General features: G+C 39.1%; 1 protein-coding gene across 1 annotated transcript; it reads right to left on the bottom strand.

Moving 5' to 3' along the window:
- Positions 1-263: 263 nt before the first annotated feature.
- tm9sf4 (transmembrane 9 superfamily protein member 4) lies at positions 264-20,578 on the bottom strand. The gene is made up of 18 exons (XM_085344489.1): positions 20,557-20,578; positions 15,131-15,241; positions 13,757-13,856; positions 13,457-13,613; positions 13,172-13,313; positions 12,063-12,186; positions 11,782-11,903; positions 11,190-11,301; positions 10,489-10,559; positions 10,279-10,411; positions 8,945-9,026; positions 8,770-8,845; positions 8,517-8,600; positions 6,641-6,816; positions 6,479-6,542; positions 5,398-5,517; positions 5,144-5,233; positions 264-4,029 (listed from the first exon to the last, which is right to left on the bottom strand). The coding sequence occupies exons 1-18, from the start codon at positions 20,572-20,574 to the stop codon at positions 3,880-3,882; spliced, it is 1,932 nt and encodes a 643-aa protein (XP_085200615.1). The 5' UTR covers positions 20,575-20,578; the 3' UTR covers positions 264-3,879.
- Positions 20,579-21,738: the final 1,160 nt, after the last annotated feature.

Genomic DNA, 21,738 nt, shown 5'->3' with positions numbered 1-21,738 from the left:
AATAAAGTTGTGCTGCCTTTGTGGACAGGATGTGTCATTGTAAAATCATTGTAATGCACCATTAAGCATGTTCCAAAAACACAGGAAGCTAACTTTCATATTCAACTTGCCATCACTTTATTGTTTTGTCGTGGTACATTTTGTAATTGGACATTCTGTAAAAGAAACAAAGAGAAAAATAACAAACAAGTTTCTTTAAAAGTCATCAAGAGCATCATGCTTTTTGGCTAAAACGATGACAGGAATCATTACAGAGAGCGCCACAAACAGAAAAATGCAACAAATACAAAGCTGTTTTCTTTTATTTACATTGTAAAACCTTCAATCATACATGCATGACTCGGCCTCTTAAAAGTAAGTCTGTAAAAAATCTCCCCTGGTGTGTGCACTTGCAGGAGAGGAGTGTCTGTCCTTATATTAGACAGCAGTCAGGTATCAGAGCTCTGAAACTCTGACACAACACAGGGTGGTTCAGCAAGTAAAGGATGAAAATAAAAAGTAATGATCCTGTCATTTCAACTGAGGGATCCTTGGGGCTTTGATTAGTTGTTTCACATAGCAAGTGGCAGGGGGAAACTTCAAATGATTTTGCCTTCTCGATCTCTTTAAGCAGCTTGTCTGTAGCTTGAGTGCTGATGATAATGAAGGAGAGACCATGAGGATGAGTTAGCCATTCTTTCCTCTTGCCCTGAAGAATCAGGGTATATCTAGGCAAATATCTCATCTGTACTTTTGTGCAAAAGTGAAGCATTTCAATAACCCTACTAAATCTGTCAAGGGTGTAACAAATACAAGTGTGTACTAAATATTACCTTACATGCTGTGTAGTTTATGGTTTGAGTTTCTCATAAATCTGCGAGGTACTTCTTTTTGTTTTGCTTGATTAAAAAAAGGCCTTGGCCTGAGACATCCAGTCCTAATTGAAATTTACTGCAAATATATTTTCCTTTAAAACCACACCACATACAGTCTGATAACCTGGCATTCTGCAGACACCATCCATTGTTTTCTACTTGAGATATGGATACTGCTTCAGATATACTGTATTAGTGATACTGATCTGCACTTTTGTTGCTGTCTTCCTAAGAAGAGTGATACCACACATCTACTGACATTTAGCACAAAAACTTATGTCTCTATGTAGTTAAGAAAGTATTGCTATCTGCTGGCTAGCTTAGCACACCATAAACACTAATATCTGTGTTCTAATGTCCCCAGTTTTACTTTCAAACTCAAAAGCAACACCTATCATTATATAGTCCCATAATGCATTGGATTGTTGACATCACAATCTGAGCAAAGTTCCTGCTAGCAGCAGGTTAACTTAGCCTAGCATTAAGACCCATATATTAATACCCATATTAAACAGAAAAGCTTATGCTAGGTACCAGATAGCTTACCTTAGACCAAAAACTAATGTTTCTGTCGCAATCTACTGCTAGCAGCCAGTTAGTTTTCTCTAAATTAAACTAACCCTTGTGACCAGGTAGCTTAGCTTAGCAAAAAAGGATGAACAGGTAATCTGGCTGTACAGATGGTCATTACTCCTCGCCAGCAAAAGGCTGATTTATTGTGTACAGGTGCTGGAATACGTTGTTGAAGTTATACATAAAAACCACAGATGATATAAAACATGGACATAGTTTCTGTGTAGCTTAGTTGCTCATTTCAAGTCATATTGACTAAAAAATGAAGTTATTTTGTAAATCTCGAGACTCACAGGATTGTCAGCCAATGAGCAAGGGGTTTCATGGTCAGCCATACCCCCCTTGTCACATCTAGTTATTTGAAACCAAGATGGCAATGATGAAAACGCCAAACTCGAGGCTTCAAAACACAACTTTAGAAACCAACAGATGATGTCAGAGTAGCCACTTCCACCTTTTACACCATTTATAATATAAAATGGCTTTTAACAAACATTCAGATTTAAGAAATTTCATGGGGCAAATTCATATCTTTTACCTTTAATTTGGCTAGCATTCAACTGAAATACGGTATCTGGTTAGAGCTGCTCTGCATAAAGTAACCTAGATTAGTCCATAGGCTGAAAAGTGAAGCTAGTGCTTTAGAATCTTAGACCTGCATTCTTTCTAATTTACCACCTGAAGGCACCGGTTGTTGCAAAGAGACTTTTGGTCCTACAGAACTCTGTAGATCTGCATCACTTGTTTCAGGTTTTGTATTCAGTAAAAATTGGGCGACTCAAACTGTCAGAAAGGCAGTCAATAAAACCCCCAGCATACGCGTATTGTCCATGGCGTTGTTGATATTTTGACTAAATAACATGAAAAGTCAGACAAATTACTTCCCAACTAATGGGAACACATGGATGCAGGGTTATATGCCTTAAGACATAGCAAGAATGTCATCTTTCCTCTTTATGCCTACTGAAAATAACCTGTCACTAGCTCATATTTAACAAACAGTCATGCGAGTGGTATCAGTCTTCTTACCTAGCTTTTAACGGAAGCGAATAAGTTTATTTCTATTTGCTCAACTGGATTATTACATATTGCAATTTTGCTACTGTAAAATAAAATAGTTACCTAGATGAAGCCCTTGAGTTGAAGGTAAAGCATTTTTTTAAAATCAGGTTCCACCCAAAACTGCATGTTTTTTAAGCTGAAAAATACATATAATTTGAAAATAAAGGTAAACACATGATCTGCAGCGCACAAAACACAGACTGTACACATCTAATAAGAACCCTGTCAATTACATTCAAAACATCCCAGGACCTCTAAGCTCCGATACCGGCCAGGTGATCTTGCTGGGCTTTCCAAACACATCAGGTTATACAAACAAACGTATGGTACATTAGGCTCAAAAAGGAAAGAAAATAGGCATTTCGTACTAAAAATGGTCCTCTGAAACAACCTTTGCAATTTGCACCTTTTCCCCCCCATTACTGCATAGTTCAGCAGGCTCAGGCGCTGCTAAGGCTACACTGATGGCATGGTTAACGAGCGGAAAAACATATTTGTGTTGTAGGCTTTTGAATATAAAATGGGTAGTTGGGTTCAAATATTCAAGTTCAGTCCCATTCTGAGCAGTTCTGCTTCATTTAGCGCAAATGGAGCAATATTTTGACATGAATAAGAAACCCAGTGTTTGGGAGGGAGAAGCTAATATTTGGATTACAGTTGTGGTTAACATGGTCACACCAGGACATGGAAACTGAAGTAAAAAAAACCCCAATAGATTTAATTTATCCATATTTGTGTTACAATGTAGAACTTCCCAGGGTGGTTTCCATCCATGAGTTCAACACAACAAACAGAACCACAGAAACGATCCTCAATCCTTTCCTGATCTGTAAAGTCTCTGAAAAGAAGGTCACGTCTGAAAATGGAGACGACAGAAAGTGTAGAAACAGAATTTACGTGGGGAAACCAGAAGGAAGTAGCCTCCTGAGAGGCGCCCAATAGAAATCAAGACACAGATAAATCCCATGAAGACAAAATAAAAACCTGGATAAGTTACAATCAAAAAACACACACAAACACACACAAAAAAAAGATAAAATGTGCAGAAACCCTTGTTTGACAAGCTTTGGCCCCCTGTCTTTGTGGAAAAAGGTGAAACAGCAGAGGACATTAATAGTCCCGGCAGAACAGAGATCCTCTAGATGTCCTGGAAAGGAGGAGGAGGGAGGCAGAAGCAAGGTGACAGCCGTTTTAGATCTGCCACCTTGCTTTTCTTTATTGTGAGGCCAGCAGTTGCGACTGATGCACTGTAGAAAGCAACCCTCTCATTCCTTCTGCACTCAAGTCAGTGCTTGTTGGACATGAAGAACATTTTTATATATATTTAGAATGTTACAAAAAAAAAAAAGAAAAGAAAAAAATAAACAAAAAACAGCAGCACCAGCAATAACTAGTCGATTTTCACCGCAGCGTAGATTTTCCTGATGAACATGTAGGCGGCATAGAAGCCAATTGTGCCCGTTAACAGCCAGAAAGACAAGACCATGAGGGCGGTGTAGCCAAAGTACAGAAGGGAGGGGATGAACTCCACAATGTCCAGCTAGGGAAGAAAGACAAAAGGAAGCAGTTTAAGCATGCTGCACATTTCCATTTCTATTAAAGAGATATTCTTGCAATTTATCACTTGTATCTACAGTGCAGGGAACAAGATATTCTTGCCTAGAAAATAGAAAACATCTATCATTTGACATCGTTTCATGAAGGTGTGTCGTTTGACTGTCTCCCTCCCCTCACCCCTAACTGGTTGTAACAGATGGCTGCCCCTCCCTGAGCCTGGTTCTGCTGGAGGTCTCTTCCTGATAAAAGGGAGGTTTTCTTTACCACTGACACCAAGTGCTTGCTCATTCCAATATAATGCACCTACAGGTGACTGCTGTTGTGATTTGGGATATGAAAGGTCATATGAAAGGTTGTTTTTGCAGTAGTTGTAGATTTTAGTTGAAATTGTGTGAACCTTCCCCAAACCCTCTTCAATGCTCCCTTTTGAATATGCCTTCCAGCACCCCATAACATGCTCTGAACTCCCCATGGTAGGTTGCCATTTCCAGAGTTCATTTTGTTGGCCATGATCTTGTTTTCCAGCATTGTTGGAAGTATTATAGAGGAAACACAGAACCTGCAACAACAAAGATGGTGGTAGAAGTCTAACTGGAAGTTAGACTTGTGCTAGTATTAGCCAGCACTAGCTGATTACCTGCCATTTCCTATGATAAGGGCAGCTGGCTCCACTGAGCTGGTAAACTCTTAACCATAAACTGTGACTGGTTCTCAGTGAGATCCAGCTCAACCCTCTCAACCAAAAATGTTCTTCTATCTTTCAAAACTCAAGTGTCCAAAATATCAATCTTTGAAGTTACAGAACAGAAATCCACAAACCAATCAGAGACTAAATCTTATGTTTGTTTATACAGTCCATGTCTGTACGTTAAAAGAAAACAAAAAACTAGGTCCAACAAAATAACATTTTTACATATGAGTGAGTCGATGGTGGAAATCTTCAAAATTAAATTTAATTCTGCCATCTTTCAATTCAGGTATTAGGCAGGCTTTGTCAACACTGATGACTCTTCAGGCATTGACAACAGCATGGCTAAGAACAGTGCTTTCTTTAGAGTTTATTGTGGGAGTGTCTCAAACAACCCTGTGCTTTTTACCTTGTTGACAAAGTAGAAAACGGCGTAAACAAGGACATAGAAAGCCGAGCCTCCTGAAACCAGGAAAGTTCTCCACCACCACCGGTAATCCTGACAGTGAAGAAGAGAGAGACAAGGCTGTGCATAAGTTCTTGCTCATATAATACAGATATGTGCCACACAGGTGAAAAACATAACCAACAATATGTGAGATGTGTGTATGTCAAGTAAAAGCCTGGCAGCCAGAGACAATAGTATGCAATTAATGAGCTTACCTCTGCACAGAGCTGGAAATAAACCATCACAATGCTGATCTGAGAGCAGGACACCACCAAAATGATGAAGACCAGAAAAAGGAAGCCAAAGAGGTAATAAAACTGGTTCTCCCAGATGGCCTGGAGGTGGATGGACACACATACACACATTGATTCTAGCATTATTGAGGAGGATTACACATCAGTTACATATCCTCTAAATAGAAAATAGATACTGTATTATTTCTGAAAACTGTGTACCGTATTTTCCGCACTATAAGGCACACTTAAAATCATTAAATCTTCTCAAAAATCGGCAGTGCGCCTTATAATCTGGCGCGCTTTATAATCTGGTGCGCCTTATCTATGAATTCTGGCTGTGTTTACTGACTTCAAACAGATTTTATGTGGTACACGGCGCTCAAAAATCTGTCAAAAAATGTTTTAGTAGGACTTTGCTAAGCTACAAAGCCGCACTGCTTGATGGATTGTCTGTGCGTTATGGCTACCGTAGTCAGGAGCCTCGCGACTCATAGTAATCTGGGTCCAAAACTCCGTCCGCGTCAACTTTTTTCCACTTGATAAAAGTTCCCGATGTTTTTTTGACAAATGCAATCGCATGGAAAATTGCTGTAAACAGACCAACATCAGTAGGGGAGAACAACTGAGATAATCCAGCCACAATATGAGGTTAGTCATTAATGTAAGATAAAATAACCTTTATTAGTTCCACACGTGGGAAATTTGTTTTGTTACAGCAGAAAGTGGACAGTGTAAAGTTACATAGCAAAAATTAGAAAAACACTGGAACAACATATACTGTTGTTCCAGTGTTTATAGAGCAGCTACCAGAGAATTCAACATTAATCAATCAATGGTACGGAAGTGGAGGAAGCAAGAGGAATGAGTTGAGTAAAGTTTGACTTATCTGACTGTTTTGTTTCGTTTAATACGCCTTATAATCCGGTGCGCCTTATGTATGAAAACAGACCCCTTTGTCGACAGTGCAATTTATAATCCGGTGCGCCTTATGGGCCGAAAAATACGGTAATAGCATTGAAAGATGAGGAGCTCGGACATGCAACGGTGCACATGTACTTACACTGAAGATGAAGAAGAGCTCAATGAACATGGCACCAAACGGCAGGATCCCAGCCATCAGGATGCTAACGGAAAGAAGAGGAAAGATTAAATCATAATTTGCGTTTAAGCAAACCATTAGCCATTGGGGCACCTAAGAATGCGAGATAGACTAAACTCTTACCCGACAAACTTGTTCATGTACCAGCGCTGCTCTGGGACCTGCCGAGGGATCTGGTTGGTGCGTACAGGGTTATCATACGGCTGTTTGCGGAAGCCAAAGTAGTAGCCAAGATAGACCAAGGGCATGGAAATGCCAAACCACATGCACAGTAGGGCCAACATTGTAGTGAATGGGACCTGAAGTGAGAGAAGACATAAGGAACACAAGAAGAATTATTCAGAAATTCAATTCGATTTTATTTACATAGCGCCAAATCACAACAAAGGTCGCCTGAAGGTGCTTTATATATGGTAAGGAAAAGACCTACAGACCATACAGAGATGATGTCAAGATGTTTAAGAATCCATGTGAGAGTTCAGTTAATCTTTAAAGTTAAACCACACCTACAGCACAGATGCTTTATTCTGTGACAAATAAGAAGACACTTCATAGGATAGTATACTTCTCCCGTGGATGCTTCCTTTAACAGTTTTACCAGCCAAAATTCCCTGCAATTGTTTTTCTACCCAACTTTAGTTTCCATTGCATCCAATCATGGTTTCCAGTTGATGTGAGTCACATTAAACCATTCTTTGGTGTCTCATCCACTCAAATACCTGTCCTTCCAGATTAGTGCCTTATTAGACCCAGACTGTACACTACATTGACTTGCTACACCATCTGGTGGTACAAATTGGTATTACAGGCAAATATGGTCCAATTCCATTTTTACTCGAGGTGGTATGGCTTCAAAACACAATAACCAACACAACACAAAGATGCTTTCAACAAAAAGTTGTTGTTCCAATTAAAGCTTTAGTTAATCTCAGAAGGGCATAAACACACAGTATCAAATTTTACAATAAAAAAAAAAGATGGAAAATCAATGATGTTGGTGTCACCTATCATCCCCAAGTTAGACTTTTCTGTGTTAGTGGCAGGAAGATAAAGAATATAAAAGTGAGTAAAGTGACTGTTTGAGATATAAAACAAACACACTCACTTTAAACATGTAACTTTTTTGTGTAATAAGGTGATTTCATTCTAAATCTCTCTTCATGACCCTCATTTAGCTCCCCCCCCCCCCAAAGGTCATCTGAGGTTTTCCATAGCCCAGTTTGTATTAATAATGACTATCATATTACCAGCTTGATGATTGTCACAAAATAATTTTTATTTCAGGTTAGCTCAGATAGATTGGGTCATAACAGGCCTGAACAAAGAAGGAGGAAAGCATATTTAGCAATATGTTCCTGTCTTTAGAAATCCCCCTTGGTGGTTCTCGTTTATATGACCTCTGTGAAATAACATTGTAACAACACATGGGGTAAAGTAGGATGTGCAATCTGCTGAACACTGTACTGGAAGACGTCTGCCATCACTGTTAATGTGCATGCTGATACTATTCTGTTGAAATGCCGTTGCATCTTTCCTTTATCTTATGACATTTTCCACCAAGCCTTAATTTGGCAAAGGAGGCAGGAGGTTTTTTCGACTATTCTGCCGTACCCTGGGTCTTGGTGCAGCCTCTCAGTTCATCCTCTTCATCTCAAAACAGCTTTCTGTTAACTGGCTGCACCTCATAATCGATAAAAGTAAAGTTTGGATCAGCAGGAATATCCAAGAGCAAGGAAAAAACTGCCTGACACAGAGGATTTAAATCTTTTGGCTCACATGGATTACTTGTACATACACTGATTTAATTATCTGAAACTCTGGCCATGTTATTTTGAGCATCTAGAACTGGAACAGTATAAAAGCATAGCATATCCAGTAAAATGTGTTAAAAAGTTAATTAAGGATAAACGATTCTTCTTTTAAACAGAATGTGAAGTATGTGAAAGCATAGCTGACACACACATTTTTGAATGTGTGACTTTCAAGTCATGGCACTCACCGCTCCAGACGAGTGTTCTCCCCAGATAAAACAGTTGAGGATGAAGCAGATCCCAAAAACCACAGCAGGATACAAAGTTGCTGTCTGCATGGCAAATACAACAACAACAGTCTAAGCCTCACTGCTCACATCATTTTACGCATACACGCATTACACATATACAAACATATATATATATATACACGCACACGCACACACACACAACCCCCCACCTCCCCCGCTTCTTCACACTGCTGTAAGAACCTGAACTCACACAGAATGCTCCTTTCCTCCATCGATGACCCTTCAGTGTGCGATACAGTCTGCCAGCAAAGTAGCCACCAAATACACTGCAGGACAAACATCGACAGTGTAAAAATCAAAGAATTCTGAAACTCGGCGCCTCTCAATTCCTTAATGAGCTTTAGACAGATGAATGCGGCTCCTACCCCATAAACATGAAGAGGAAGCAGGCAGTGGTCATCAAGGCTCCTCGACTTGATGGAGACAGCATGCCCAACATGGCAACAACTAAACACAAATGAGAGCTGGATTAGAAGACTGCAGGACTCCTGGGCTCCTATGCTAAACACAGAGCTTCAGCTAGCAGGAGCTCTTCTAAACTGCAATTAAATAAAATAAGCTTCCATATGTTAATCAGAATACAAGACAATTATGCCCTGGACTAATATGGCATTTGGCAAAATTTGTGACAGTTACAATAAACACCAACAGATCATTTTGTAAAACATCACATTTTATGGATTTTAGCTTAACTCTTTGATTCAAACAACAAGTAAAATTATTTAAACATAAACAAGTAAAAAAAAAAAAAATGTAAATACCTACATCTCACAAATAGGCTAGGCTACCCCTGAATCCCCGAGCAGCTCCGCAACGAAAAACATGGAACAACCATCTTTTTCTCAACAGGAAATGGGAAATGATTACACCACGAGGGAGCCGCAACGCATGAAGCTTTCATGACTACCATACTCATTATTCAGTGAGCATAGTTAAGATTCCACAGATTCTGTCATCCAAGGTTTTTCCAAAGTGGACTGAGTATAAATCACTGTCTTTGTTGCAAAGCTAGGCTGTAAACACTGTCACAATCACTGAAAAAAGTTCCTGTTGAAATATTTCAAGCCTGAAATAATCCCTGCTGGATATTTTTTGAAGATACAAGCTACAACTATTAAAGCAGATAAAGAATATAATAAGCCTGATGTTACTGTTAACTGTTCTAAACAGATATAAAAACAGTCATACGGCAAAAGAACAGGATAAATGTCATGACTAACAACATTTACATTTAACAAACTTGCACCTCTTTAAAAGATGAAGTTGAAGTTTATGGTATGTGAATCATCCACCACTCACAACTCAGGTCATTAAGAGCTGCACCTTTGCCACATAGTATGCAGTATAACAGGTGGATACTGCACCATTAACCCCCCAGCAGCACAGGGTCTAACTACTTTACTGACAGAAATTCAGCTTTGAGTATTTGTTCACACTCCTAGTGTGAAACACAGAACATTAACAATTTGCTACAGAACGTGCATTTGTTTTGTAGAAATGTGCAACACTGAGCAGTTTCATATTTTCACACTCTTGTCTTTGCTGATTCATATATGTAAGGTGAGCCCTGTCACCTTGAGAGCATTCCTCGTGTTTTGTCTTTGTGAAGAAATGACAGGACTAGGACAACATGGCCTAAGCACAAATGTAAATAATGTCAGGATGTGCAGAAAACTGTTGAGAGAAATAAGAAACTCACAGATTACAATGAGGATCATGCAAAACAGCTGGATCCCTGAGCCCAGCAGAGAGCTGAGGATCATGGGATACTGTGGTGGTCTGAACACATCACCGTGGACATTCTTCCAGCCCGACTCCTCCATGGTGTCCTCCTGGTTAGAGAGGAGAAAAATGTGGTCAGGTAGTGATCATTAAGAATCCAGAGGCTGGATGCTGTGTATTTTCTTACTATGTCATCCTCTCTGTTGTAGTTAGCAATGTCTTTCCTCAAGGTCCTGATAATGATCATACTCAGAATACCTGAGAGAGAAAGGCAGAGAATAAAATACAATTGCAATATTTAATACGTTGTCATAAACCCATCAATGATCTCTTCGATATATAATAAAGTTTCATTTATATGTTTCAGTTAGCCAAAGAATGTAGTCTTATTTTATGGAGTTGTTATGAAGGATGGATAGTATGATGGTGTTTTAGTATTTTATACACAGTATTATGCTGACAAAGGCAAGTTCTCTTGACGTCCATTTTAAAAGCTGCTCAAACTTGCATCAACGATGACATGTTGAATAAACAAGTGACAGTGTTTAAAAAGACTATCCAAAACAATCAAATCAAATGCAGTGACAACAGGACAGGAAAAAGGACCTGGGTGTCACACAGAAAAACAAAACAAAAACTTCTTAAATTCAAATCTAAAGTTCAGTTGTAAATCTGCCAAATTGTATCCACTAGATTGATACATATTTTACAAATTTCTATACATTTTTGTACATATTATATAAAAAATATTATATTAGTTCATGCCTTTACTGCACCGACAGCAAACTGGTGGTGAAAATAAATCATAAAAAATAAATAGAAATGACTGAAATAGTAAGAGTAAGATGCCATGAGCCACAGGTAAATTCTAACATGAATTGGACATACCTGAGAGGAAAAAGACGACCACCACAGAGTTAACAATGGAGAACCAGTGGATCTGGACATCACTCATGGTCAGGTATGTGTCCCAGCGAGACGCCCACTTCACTTCACTCTCCTACACACACACACACACACACACACACACACACACACACACACACACACTACACATTTAAAATTTGCTAGTAGGTGCCCAAAATATTAGTTTGTTGCACATTATTTTTATGACTATTATTAATAAATTATTTAATTAGATTGAATATGTCAGAATAATAAACTTGAGTATAACAAAGGTACACAGCTATAACCACGTTCTTTACCAGGAACCCTGCAACGAAGGAACCAAGGCTACTGCTCCTAACATTGGTAAGGTTTGTAAACTCTGCAGTCTACTCTGACATTATATGTGTGCGCAACACTAAACATTAAACAAAGTATACATTTCAGCAACATTTAAACAGGCTTTTATTAATGAGGATTGTAATCAAGTTAAAGCAGTTATGTAAACAAAGTCATTTGAACAGATTATTCAGGGCTACAGATTTTTATGACTACTGGGTTGCAAGACTTGAAAACACATTCAGCCTTAACTGACCTCCCAGTGTACAGAGTAGGTGAACAGGACTTCATTCTCCTTGGTAGGGTCGATGTCTTGAGCGGCAGAGCCACTGGGTTCAGGTAGGGTGCAGGTCTTCAGCGCCTCTGCAGGCTTCAGATCTGAGGAGAAAAATAATAGGACACAGGATGGAGTATACTAAGTATAAGCGGTAATCTTTACTTAACTTTTTAGTCAACAAATCTACTTCCTCTTTCCTTTAACTCACTACAGGCCTAAAGCAACATCAGGCGATTCAAAAAGAGTATGCTGACACTAACCTTCTACTTTGACACTCCGGGGTATAACCTCAAATCGCACCACCCTGTAGTCATGAAGGTCCCCCTCCACCAGTTTCTCCTTGTGGAAGTACAAGATGAAGGACAAGTGGTTGTGCAGATAAAACTGGGAGGGAGAAAAAAAAAGAGAATAATTTAACACTCTTCATATATTCATGTCTTTACTCTCTGCATATGGACTACATCACCAACTAAAGCTGACCTCTCGTGTATATATCCAACCTTAAATTGAGTGCAACTTGCAGAAAATTATATGCTGCAAAGTTTTTAAATCATGTTTTTGGGATTCATTTAAATATTCTTCTCCTGAAAGGGAAACTCCTGGAATTACATACACCATAAGGCCAGCTGCAAAAATACCCGTGCAAAGGTTTCAGTCATAGAACTGACACTATGTCTCTAAAGCAAAGGCTTTGTGCTGCCACAGACGATCAGTAAATCATTCTTTATCACCCTTTATTTTGAATCATTCTTTAAAATTCCAACCTGAAGGGCAATTTCAGGAGCCAGTAAAAACATTAAACTACTACTACTGAATGTAATCATTAGTTATTATTAAGCTCTTGCTCTTTCACAGTGCATCTTTTGTCCCATCTTCCACCCTTCACCCCTAAATAGTCACGTAGTTGACCGTTCCTCCTTGAGCCTGATTGTTGGGGTTCTCTCTGTTATTGTTCAGTGTATTGTAAGGTATGTAAGCCATATGCCTTACAATATAAAGAGCTTTGAGGAGACTGTTGCTGTGATTTGGCGCTATATAAATAAAAATGAATTGAGGAGCCTTGATGACCACTGCCTGCTTCCTCTTCATGTTTATGGGGGAGGAGCCACATTTATCTGTCTAAAGCCAGTTAAGGACAGATAAAGTTTCAGTAAGTTTCAGAATTCTTTGATTTTTACACTGTGTTGTCCTGTTGATGTTTGTCCTCCAGTGTATTTTGGCAGCTTTTTTGTTGGCAGACTATCCAATGAATTTGTGGGGAAACATGGTAAATATTCTGTAAATACTTTGGTACTGATCAGCAGCAATTTAAGTTACGTGCACTCTTCTCCTTTAAGCAGAAATGGAAGAGTCTGTGTAATGTACGTACCTTGTTTTTGTCAAAGAAGCCCAATCTGTAGCCGTGTTCAAACTGGACATCTTTTATCGTGTCCTTCTTTTGATCCTCCTCTTCTCCTCCCTCTCTGCTTGGATACTCTAACCTGGTGGCAACTGGAAGGTTATCTGCAATACTGCAATCACACAAAAGAAGGAATTTAAAAACAACAAAATAGATGCTTTAGAAGCAAGTCAGCCCAGAGATATAAAGCCTATCAAACCGGACAAGCATTTAAATGAATTCAGCCTGCTGAAAGCAGTAAGAAGGGACGCTCACAGGTGAACATAATACTCCTCCTGGATTCGCTCAGCCATCAGCTTACTCTCGTCTATGTTGAGCTTTCTCTTTTCACACACCAGCTCACATTTCTTGTCTTTACTCATCTCCACGTTATAAAGGGTGTTTACAATACGGTCTCCACGTAAGACCTCACCTATAAACAACAAGGAAACCACACACACACACGCAAAAAAAACCCAAAAAAACAAAACAAAAAAATCACAAATATATTTATAGATATATATGATAAAAATTTAAACAATTTTAAACTTATCACATAAGCAGCAGTGCACTCACCCAGGTTCTCTCCCTTGTAGAAGACCTTTTTTGGTTTACAGAATGGCAGGGAATAGTATTCATAAGGAAGCTGGGTACGGGAGCTGGTCAGCTTTACCGCCTGAAAAACAAAAGGATCTCTTTCCAGTGTTTGCACCATCATTGTTTTATCTTTGACGATGAGAGAGACAAGCATCAGCAAATTTGTCAGAGTACAATAGGGTGAGAACACCCCAAACTGGCTCCCGTTCTCCCATTCCTGGGAGAACTGTATGTCAAAGATTTTAACACTCAGTTTCATCTTTTTGTATGTTAGAACTTCACCCTTCTCTGTGGCTTGGTGGCAGACCAATGACCGCACAAGCAACAGTGAGCCACAGACTGGGGACTGAGTTTGAGAACCAGTGCTCTAATAACCATCCTGGGTGCTCTGGCTCAGAAGTAATGGCTTATGGTCAGACTATCTCACATCTTCAAACTGTGAGGGCAAGGTTTGCTGGATTAAAGTGCTCACTTGGAGAAAAGCACATGGTGTGAATTTTTGAGTGAAAAGACACATTTTTAACATCACTCAGATAGCAAGCTGTGCAAAGTAAAGACTCTTCAGTTGATCAAAGTATGCTAAACGCACCAGCCAGACTTTGCTGAAGCTTACAATTATTCCCAAACATCAAATATTCTGCCTCCCATTTCCTGCTACAGAACCCAAAATCTAATAAACACAAGATTTTAGAGTGAAATATTTCAAGGGGTCTGTAATCAAAGCCATGTTTAGAAGCCATGGTGTGTAGCCATTTTCACTAATTTAATAGAGTCAAAATATTTTTTTCAGTTCTTGTCGTAGATACTTATTAGCAACTCTGCCATCTAGAAGTATCACGTCTACCCCTTTAAATGAATGAAAACAAATTTACAGACAGTACTGTTCTGCAGCAGACCTGTGGCAGTTGCTCTCCCACTGCTCACTCTCTGTGTGCAGTTACTGCACCCACACAGAGGTTGTGTAGTTCAAAAGATATTTAACTTTCTGTTGCTTCAAACTTTCTACTCTTTAGATAAAGAAAAAACAACCAACCAAACAAAAAAAAACAAAAAACAAAAAACACTGTCTGGTGATGTTGCCAGATGATGCAATTATTTTTAAAACGAAAGAGTTCACCCTGTCATCTTGTCCACCTGACCCTCCGCTCACTCACTGCAGTGATCATTTTGTGTCATTTCACCTCATCATTGCTAATTATCGCCTTTATCGCCTAAAACTAGGGACTTTTCAAACCCTTGTAAGCAGCTAGTGATAAATGAGTGACAACTCCCTCTGTGATGAGTTGAATGTAGCTTTCCCCCCTGAGTGCTCATAGTACAGCCGATATGTTTAGCAGTGAATTTTCATCTTACCTTGATATCTACAACGTCGCCATCATGGAAATTCCGTGGAGCTACTCCAGGAACATAGAAGGACCGGCTCACAGGCAGCAGGGACAACAGCAAAAAGGCCCACCACCTCACCTGCAGAGCGGACACACGTTAGATTTGACAATGAATTCCATGCGTGTCTCTGTTGTACTGTGTGCTGACAGTGGAATGAAAGTTGAGAAGCAAGTTCCGGCAGCTTGATAATGCCTCTGGGCACGATTTTGGAAACCTTCTACAAACCCAATTGTGACCAAAAAAAAGACACTGCTTAAAAAAAATACGTGAACTATTTTTTTTAAACAGTAGAATATGCATAAAATGTTCTAAAAAACGTATCTGTTAAAGAAAAATATAAACTCTTTGAATTTGACTGGAGCAACACGTCACAAACTTGGGAAAGACTGGAAAAGTAAGTGTTACTAAAAACAAACAGCAGGAGAAACATTTAGAATGTATTAGGTTAACTGGCAACAAACCAGAAAGATGACTGGATATAAAAAGAGCATCTCAGTAAGGCATAGTCCCTTAGAAGGTGTGCAGAGGTTCACCAACCTGCAAAAAATCTACATCTACAAATATCATAATAAGGCTGCTCAATGTAAAATTACAAAGACTTTGAATGTCTCATAGTCTACACTACATGATATGAAAAGATTCCACGAATCTGGAGAAATTGCTGTGAACAAGAGTCAAGGCTGAAAATTAAAACTGAATTCCACATCATGCTGTATCAGTGACAACAGCACGGCTTTGCAGTAAAATTCCAGTTGCTGAACTGGCCTGCCTGCAGTACAAACTGTTTATAAAACAAAAACAATATGACAAAAAAGTCCAAGACTGCTGGGCAGCTACAATTTGACAAAACGGGACAAAATTCCTACATTCAAACTCCAGACATTTACAGACTGTTACACAGGAGTAAACATGGCCCCGTTCCAACTTTTCTTTGATGTGCTGCTGTCATCAAATTCAAAATGAGCTAATATTGCTCTTCAACACACAGATCTGACTTATTTTTTATGTTCAGTTGTGATTAAAAAATGGCTTTATGGCAGATCACTTTGGTTATTTCTTACTTATAGCTCTTGATCAATATGACACCTAAACTAAGGCATTATTAAAAATACTGTTTAGTTTATCTTCTAGGAAGCCTGTCTTAAATTTCTGACAGTATTGCATCTCCTGGATGAGGTAGATAAGGTGCATGAGTTTTTGTAAATGTGTATCCACAATAAAGAAAAGCCAGTATATCAACATTCTCAGAACTGAGGCTTGGCCTGTGCATTGATATGTATCCTACTGCAAAAAGCAGACAATTATATTTTAAATATTAATTTAATTTAATATAATATTTTACATAGATTTTATGCCTACTTTGTAGGGTTGCACGATTTTGCATAAAATGAGAATAACGATTTTTTGGCTTAGAATTGAGATCACGATTCTCTCACGATTTTCTTTTCCAGTATAAATATTTATTGCACTTATTAACTGCACATCAACTTCGTAACAGTTGAGATTGAACATAAAAACAATAAATAAACATAAAAACAACAAATGTCTCACATTTTGTTGTTGCAGCAAAATGTTGTACTGCTTGAAATTCCGTCTCCACCGTTGCTCGACACTGCGTGTATAGAGCAGGTAGTGCAACAATAGAAAAATAGTTGCAGGACGGCACTGTGTAGCGTTTGTCTAGGGTGTTGATCGTTTTCCTAAATCCCTCGTTTTGCACAGTGTTGATGGGAGCCATATCTTTGGTCAGGTGATAAGTGATAGCCTCCGTAATTTCTTTGTGCCTGCAGGAGTTCGACGGGTATAGGGAAGCGCTGTATAAGGTTCCCGTTATTGATGTTTGCGTGGTTGACCGGGACGGATTTTCTCCCGTCACTTTCTCCTCATCCCTGACGTGCTCTCCGTTGTTTTTCCCCTGCTAATTTTAGCATCACACGGCACAGCTTCTGTATCACGTGGTATAAGGCTCCGCCCTTGTCATTTGTTGAGCAGGAAGAGTGAGCGCTTGTTTCCATGCAGATTACGTCCCGGATCAAAATGCGGTACAATCATTGTCGTCGTCTTTTTTTTTTTTTTTTTTTTAAATCGTTGTTATTTGGAAATGAGATCGCACATAAGTATGAATCGAGATCGCGATTTTCTAACGATTAATCGTGCAGCCCTACTACTTAGTTAACAGTACATCTGCATATTTTACAAACAGCAGTAGTTGAGAGCAGCAAGTTTGCGGTGGAGCTTGCTGAGCAGGTAGAGTGGTTCTTATGCAGCACTTTTCTACTCCCTACTAAAGCAAAGGGCTTTATATAACATGACTCATTCACCCATTTACACACATTCCCAAATTATTTCTGATGGATGCATCTGAGGACAACTTGGGGTTCCAAGAATGCCAGAGCAATTGGAGCAACCAGGGATCGAAATGCCAAACCTTCCAATTAAAAGATAACCTTCTCTACCTCCTGAGCAATAGAGATTGACAGATCACGTGACTTTCGCGCATTGCATGCCGGGAACTCGTGGCAAAACAATCCAAGTACCTGCATCAAATGCAAACGTTCATTCTTCGGTTCCAATAAATTCTTGCTTTTTCTTTGCCCCCCAAAAAGGTATGTACAAAACGAAGGAGAACAATGCCGGTCCGTACAAAGACAGACTTGATGAAAAGTCAAAGAAAAGATACGAGGAAAAAAATCAAACCAGTGAAAGGGTCAGACCCTTACGAGCACACAGAGGGACAAAATACGTTAGCGTGCTGCCCAACTTTCACCACGCTCAGATTTATAATTATACGCTTCTTGGAGTGAGTGCATACACTCGTGAAGTTTAGTAACTTCAGGTCACTGCAACAAGCCCAGGTACAGTTTACCGACGGATGGGTACAGGACCTTGAAATGCACCGTGTAGAAAGTAAAGACCATCGTACATATAAGTTTACCAGTCTCACAAATCATCTTCATAAATACACATTCGTTAACCGTTTATTAATATAACCTTTGAGCTCAACGGTAATTAATTAGTAGTGGAAATAATTTCTGGTAGTGTAACAGAAATGTAGCAGTGACAATAATATTGTATGCTGTAATCGTACTGGGCAATTAGTGATACAAAACAACTGTTTTATCCTGTGAATAAAAGTAAATGTTTTTGTCAGTGTACCATAATAACAGAAGCGAAACGCAATATTGTGTCAGGACAATTCACTATTTATGCACAATAAACTGTCATGCGACCGGCTACTGCAGTTAATAATACAACAGCTTCTTGCCATTTTTTGGGTTTCTTTTTATCGCTGTATAACTGATTTCAATTGAAAGCCTACGTGCGCTAGTATCTCTTGCCACGAGTTCCCAGAATTATTTGCGGTTTTACCCCTAAGTGACGTCACATTTTCAATCTCTATAGCCGCTGCAACTCTATTTTTGGTTGCAAATGTGGGTGACATGCTCACTTTTACACAGTGACAACTAAGCGCTACAGAATCGTATCGAGGCAAAAAAAAAAAAAAAGCTTCTAGTTATTTGAGTTTCTCCATTTCAAAGAACACCTTCCATACACCTTTACTACAATAATGAGAAAGGTCTGCCAACAGTTTAATCATTCATCAACTTCAACTGTGCGCATGTGTAAGTGAACCAAACAAAAGTCCTCTCAGTGCTTTTATTTTTTCATCTCATCATCTTAATCGTCATTAAGAAATAGAAGGGGGTCCCATCAGAGCAGTAAATATCATTTACATATTTTAAAAATAATCGATTACCTTGCATGTTTGAATAAATTGGCAAAGCTATGCAACAAAGATCCTCTGGAATATTCATCACAGTCTGAACTGTGAAAGGAACTTCAGTGCTCCTCAGCAGGGACACAGTCTGACTGTTGCATAGCTGATCCAAGCACTGGCATCTTTACAGTGGAGAACTCTCTCACATGACCACATGACATGACTCTAAGTGTTAACCTGACTATACCACCACATGTTCCTCACATGTAAGCTGCTCCAGGAGGGGACATGTTCAGATTTTTTGATTAAATCAGCTTTTTCAGAAATGCAGTCAGTTGAGCTGCATATTAATTATGCCACAGCACAAAAGTTATTCGTGCATATTCTCAACTTCCTCTTCATCTCGTTTGTTAGGTGGCAGTCACAATTGATCATTTTTACTGACTTGTCTGCTCCACGTTATATGCAGCGTGTGTGTGTGCTTGCATGAGAAGGTGCGCTCACTGAGAGCGCCCAAAGGCAAAACTAGCAGTAATGCAGTAAAAACTCAAACACTGAGCTGAAATGAGACTACCCAAAATAAAATAGGAGTTCTATGAATAGATCCCCCCCCCCCCACCCCATCATTAGTAATATTTCATCATTAAATACTCATTCAGTAATACTAATACTCGCTGGGTTGTTTTTTTTTACAAAGTTAAGAAAGTGTAAGCTGAGGCTTGTGTTGTCTCAGACATCAAAAATGACTCCACTTCTCTTCCCAGTAGTGAGGAACACGGCTTACTACTTAATTCAAGGTATATTCTCAAGGCAGACATCAACTCTTTTAAATCTTCTTGCCTCCATCCAGTTTGCAGGACAACTGAAATCAATGTTCTCTAACAGTTGTTTTGAAATTTGTACAGAGATTTAAGATTGTCACTATGTGTAAATTCGATACGATCTTTACGTTTTAACAGAGAAGCCTGAGCTGACAAGAGTGCCTTTACTTACTGTAGTTAAGAAGACATTTTGCGGACACGCGCTAATTCTGATAGGCAAAACGTCCCGTTTTATTACTACATGTTAAAAAATGAACTGAAATGATTCAACACTGAAAAAACATTTGTATTAGCATTAAGCATAAAGAAGTGATCGAAGTTACCAACCACGAATCCTGAAACAAGACTGCATTTATGTTATCATGCGCTACCAACCCGATTTACGTTAAGTTTATACTTTGTAGCTGTTCCTGAGCGGTCATTTTACCATCTCTTTTAGGACTGTAACACACGCCGACACAGCGCTAACAGCTAACATTTCCCTAAAGATTGCAAAACCTGTTTATTTTGACAGTGCATCACATGACAGTCTGAAAGCCCAGCGTTTCACAGTTCATACTCTGTCAGGGCAATTTTATATATTCCACACAAATGACACGAATCTGTTTTAAAGAGTCACCGCTTACTGACAACCAGGCTAGGTAGCTAGCTAACTCGTTTAGCAGGATCGTGAACATTCAAATAGCAGCGAATTCCAATGAAGTTTAGTCTAGTTAACATTAAATAGCACTTGATCGGTCTACTTAAGACCTACACTTTCCCACGACTTCAGTGCGATGTCCGACATAATTTGGAATGAAAGAAAGAGCAATGTACTGTTTAAAGCAAAAAGAGTTCGCTTTATTTCCACTTACCATAGCCGCGGCCGCCATTTTGAATACGTGTCATTACTGACGTTGCGGAAGTAGACTAAAGTGGTTTTTCTCTGGCATGTTTCCTGTTGTGTTTAATGAGAGGTGCAGTGAAAAATGCTCCATTACAAGTTAAAATCCCCCCTTTAAAAATAATATTTAGCTATAATTAGGTAAACATAATTAGGAAAATATTATTTTAAATAGTCCTCACCAGACTACAGAAAACTGTATAGCTATTAGCTATTAACTATAATAACATTTTACTTTTTATTTATTTTAGGTTAAGTTCAACTTGAGATATATATATGTATCGCCCCTGCAGGCAGTCTATCCTTCAAGCTTGGGTCCTCTACCAGAGGCCTGGGAGCTTGAGGGTCCTGCGCAGTATCTTAGCTGTTCCTAGGACAAAACAGCAAAACAGCTGCTTTGATCTCATCCCTTCCTTTCTACGGATCATATTGTCTGTTGCAAACATCATGGTCCACAGAGCTTCTGCCTGACCTCATCAGTTAATCAGTCCCACCCCCACCTTGGAACCATCAGTCACTCCTATCCAGCACCTCACCACTGTCTCTCTGTCCACATATATGTCCTGCACCCCCTTACATATTTCTCTGCTGCTCCTGACTTCCCCATGCACTACCACAGTTCCCCTCTTACCACACTATCATATTCTTTATCTAGATTCACAAAGACACAGTACAATTCATTCTGACATGAGTCAGAATGAGTAGGTACTTCTCTATCAACACCTTCAAATCAAACAACACATCCATTGTGCTCTATTGCTGTCATATTGCTGCTCTCTGATTGTGACACTATCATATAGAGATGGACATGCAACCTAATTAAACATTATATAATACTGTAAGGCATTGCTGTAGCAATGCCATGGCAAGAGCAACCATAAAGAGAACAGAAACCACAATGAGCCCATTCATTCATAAGTCATTCATAAGTCCCTGTTAATTCTCCTACCTACCTTACAAACTCCATTGGTAAATAGTGTTTATCATTATGTTTAAACAAATTTAACGACTGATGCCAGTCATTGAAAATAAAGAGGACTTATCCGTCTGCAAGTGAAAAAAAGAGGAAAAAATTGGAAGATGAGAAAAAAAAGCAAGACGGTGGTGAGTGGAGTAGACAGTAATGATAAAAGTATAACTAAAGTATAACTAA

The sequence above is a fragment of the Diplotaxodon limnothrissa genome, linkage group LG20 (assembly GCF_057381915.1).
Source record: "Diplotaxodon limnothrissa isolate DT_005_m linkage group LG20, D_limnothrissa_male_GT1.1, whole genome shotgun sequence".
Taxonomy (NCBI): Eukaryota; Metazoa; Chordata; class Actinopteri; order Cichliformes; family Cichlidae; genus Diplotaxodon; species Diplotaxodon limnothrissa.
Note: the sequence above shows the minus strand (reverse complement) of the source record. Positions and strands in the feature narration are given on the sequence as shown.

Bases quoted from the DNA above. Each gene is read 5' to 3' on its own strand.
- tm9sf4 (XM_085344489.1), bottom strand. The intron at 13,857-15,130 runs GTAAGATGAAAA...TTTGTTTTTCAG, and splicing joins GCGACGTTGTAGATATCAAG to GCGGTAAAGCTGACCAGCTC. The intron at 12,187-13,171 runs GTACGTACATTA...TCTCCCTCCCAG, and splicing joins GCTTCTTTGACAAAAACAAG to TTTTATCTGCACAACCACTT.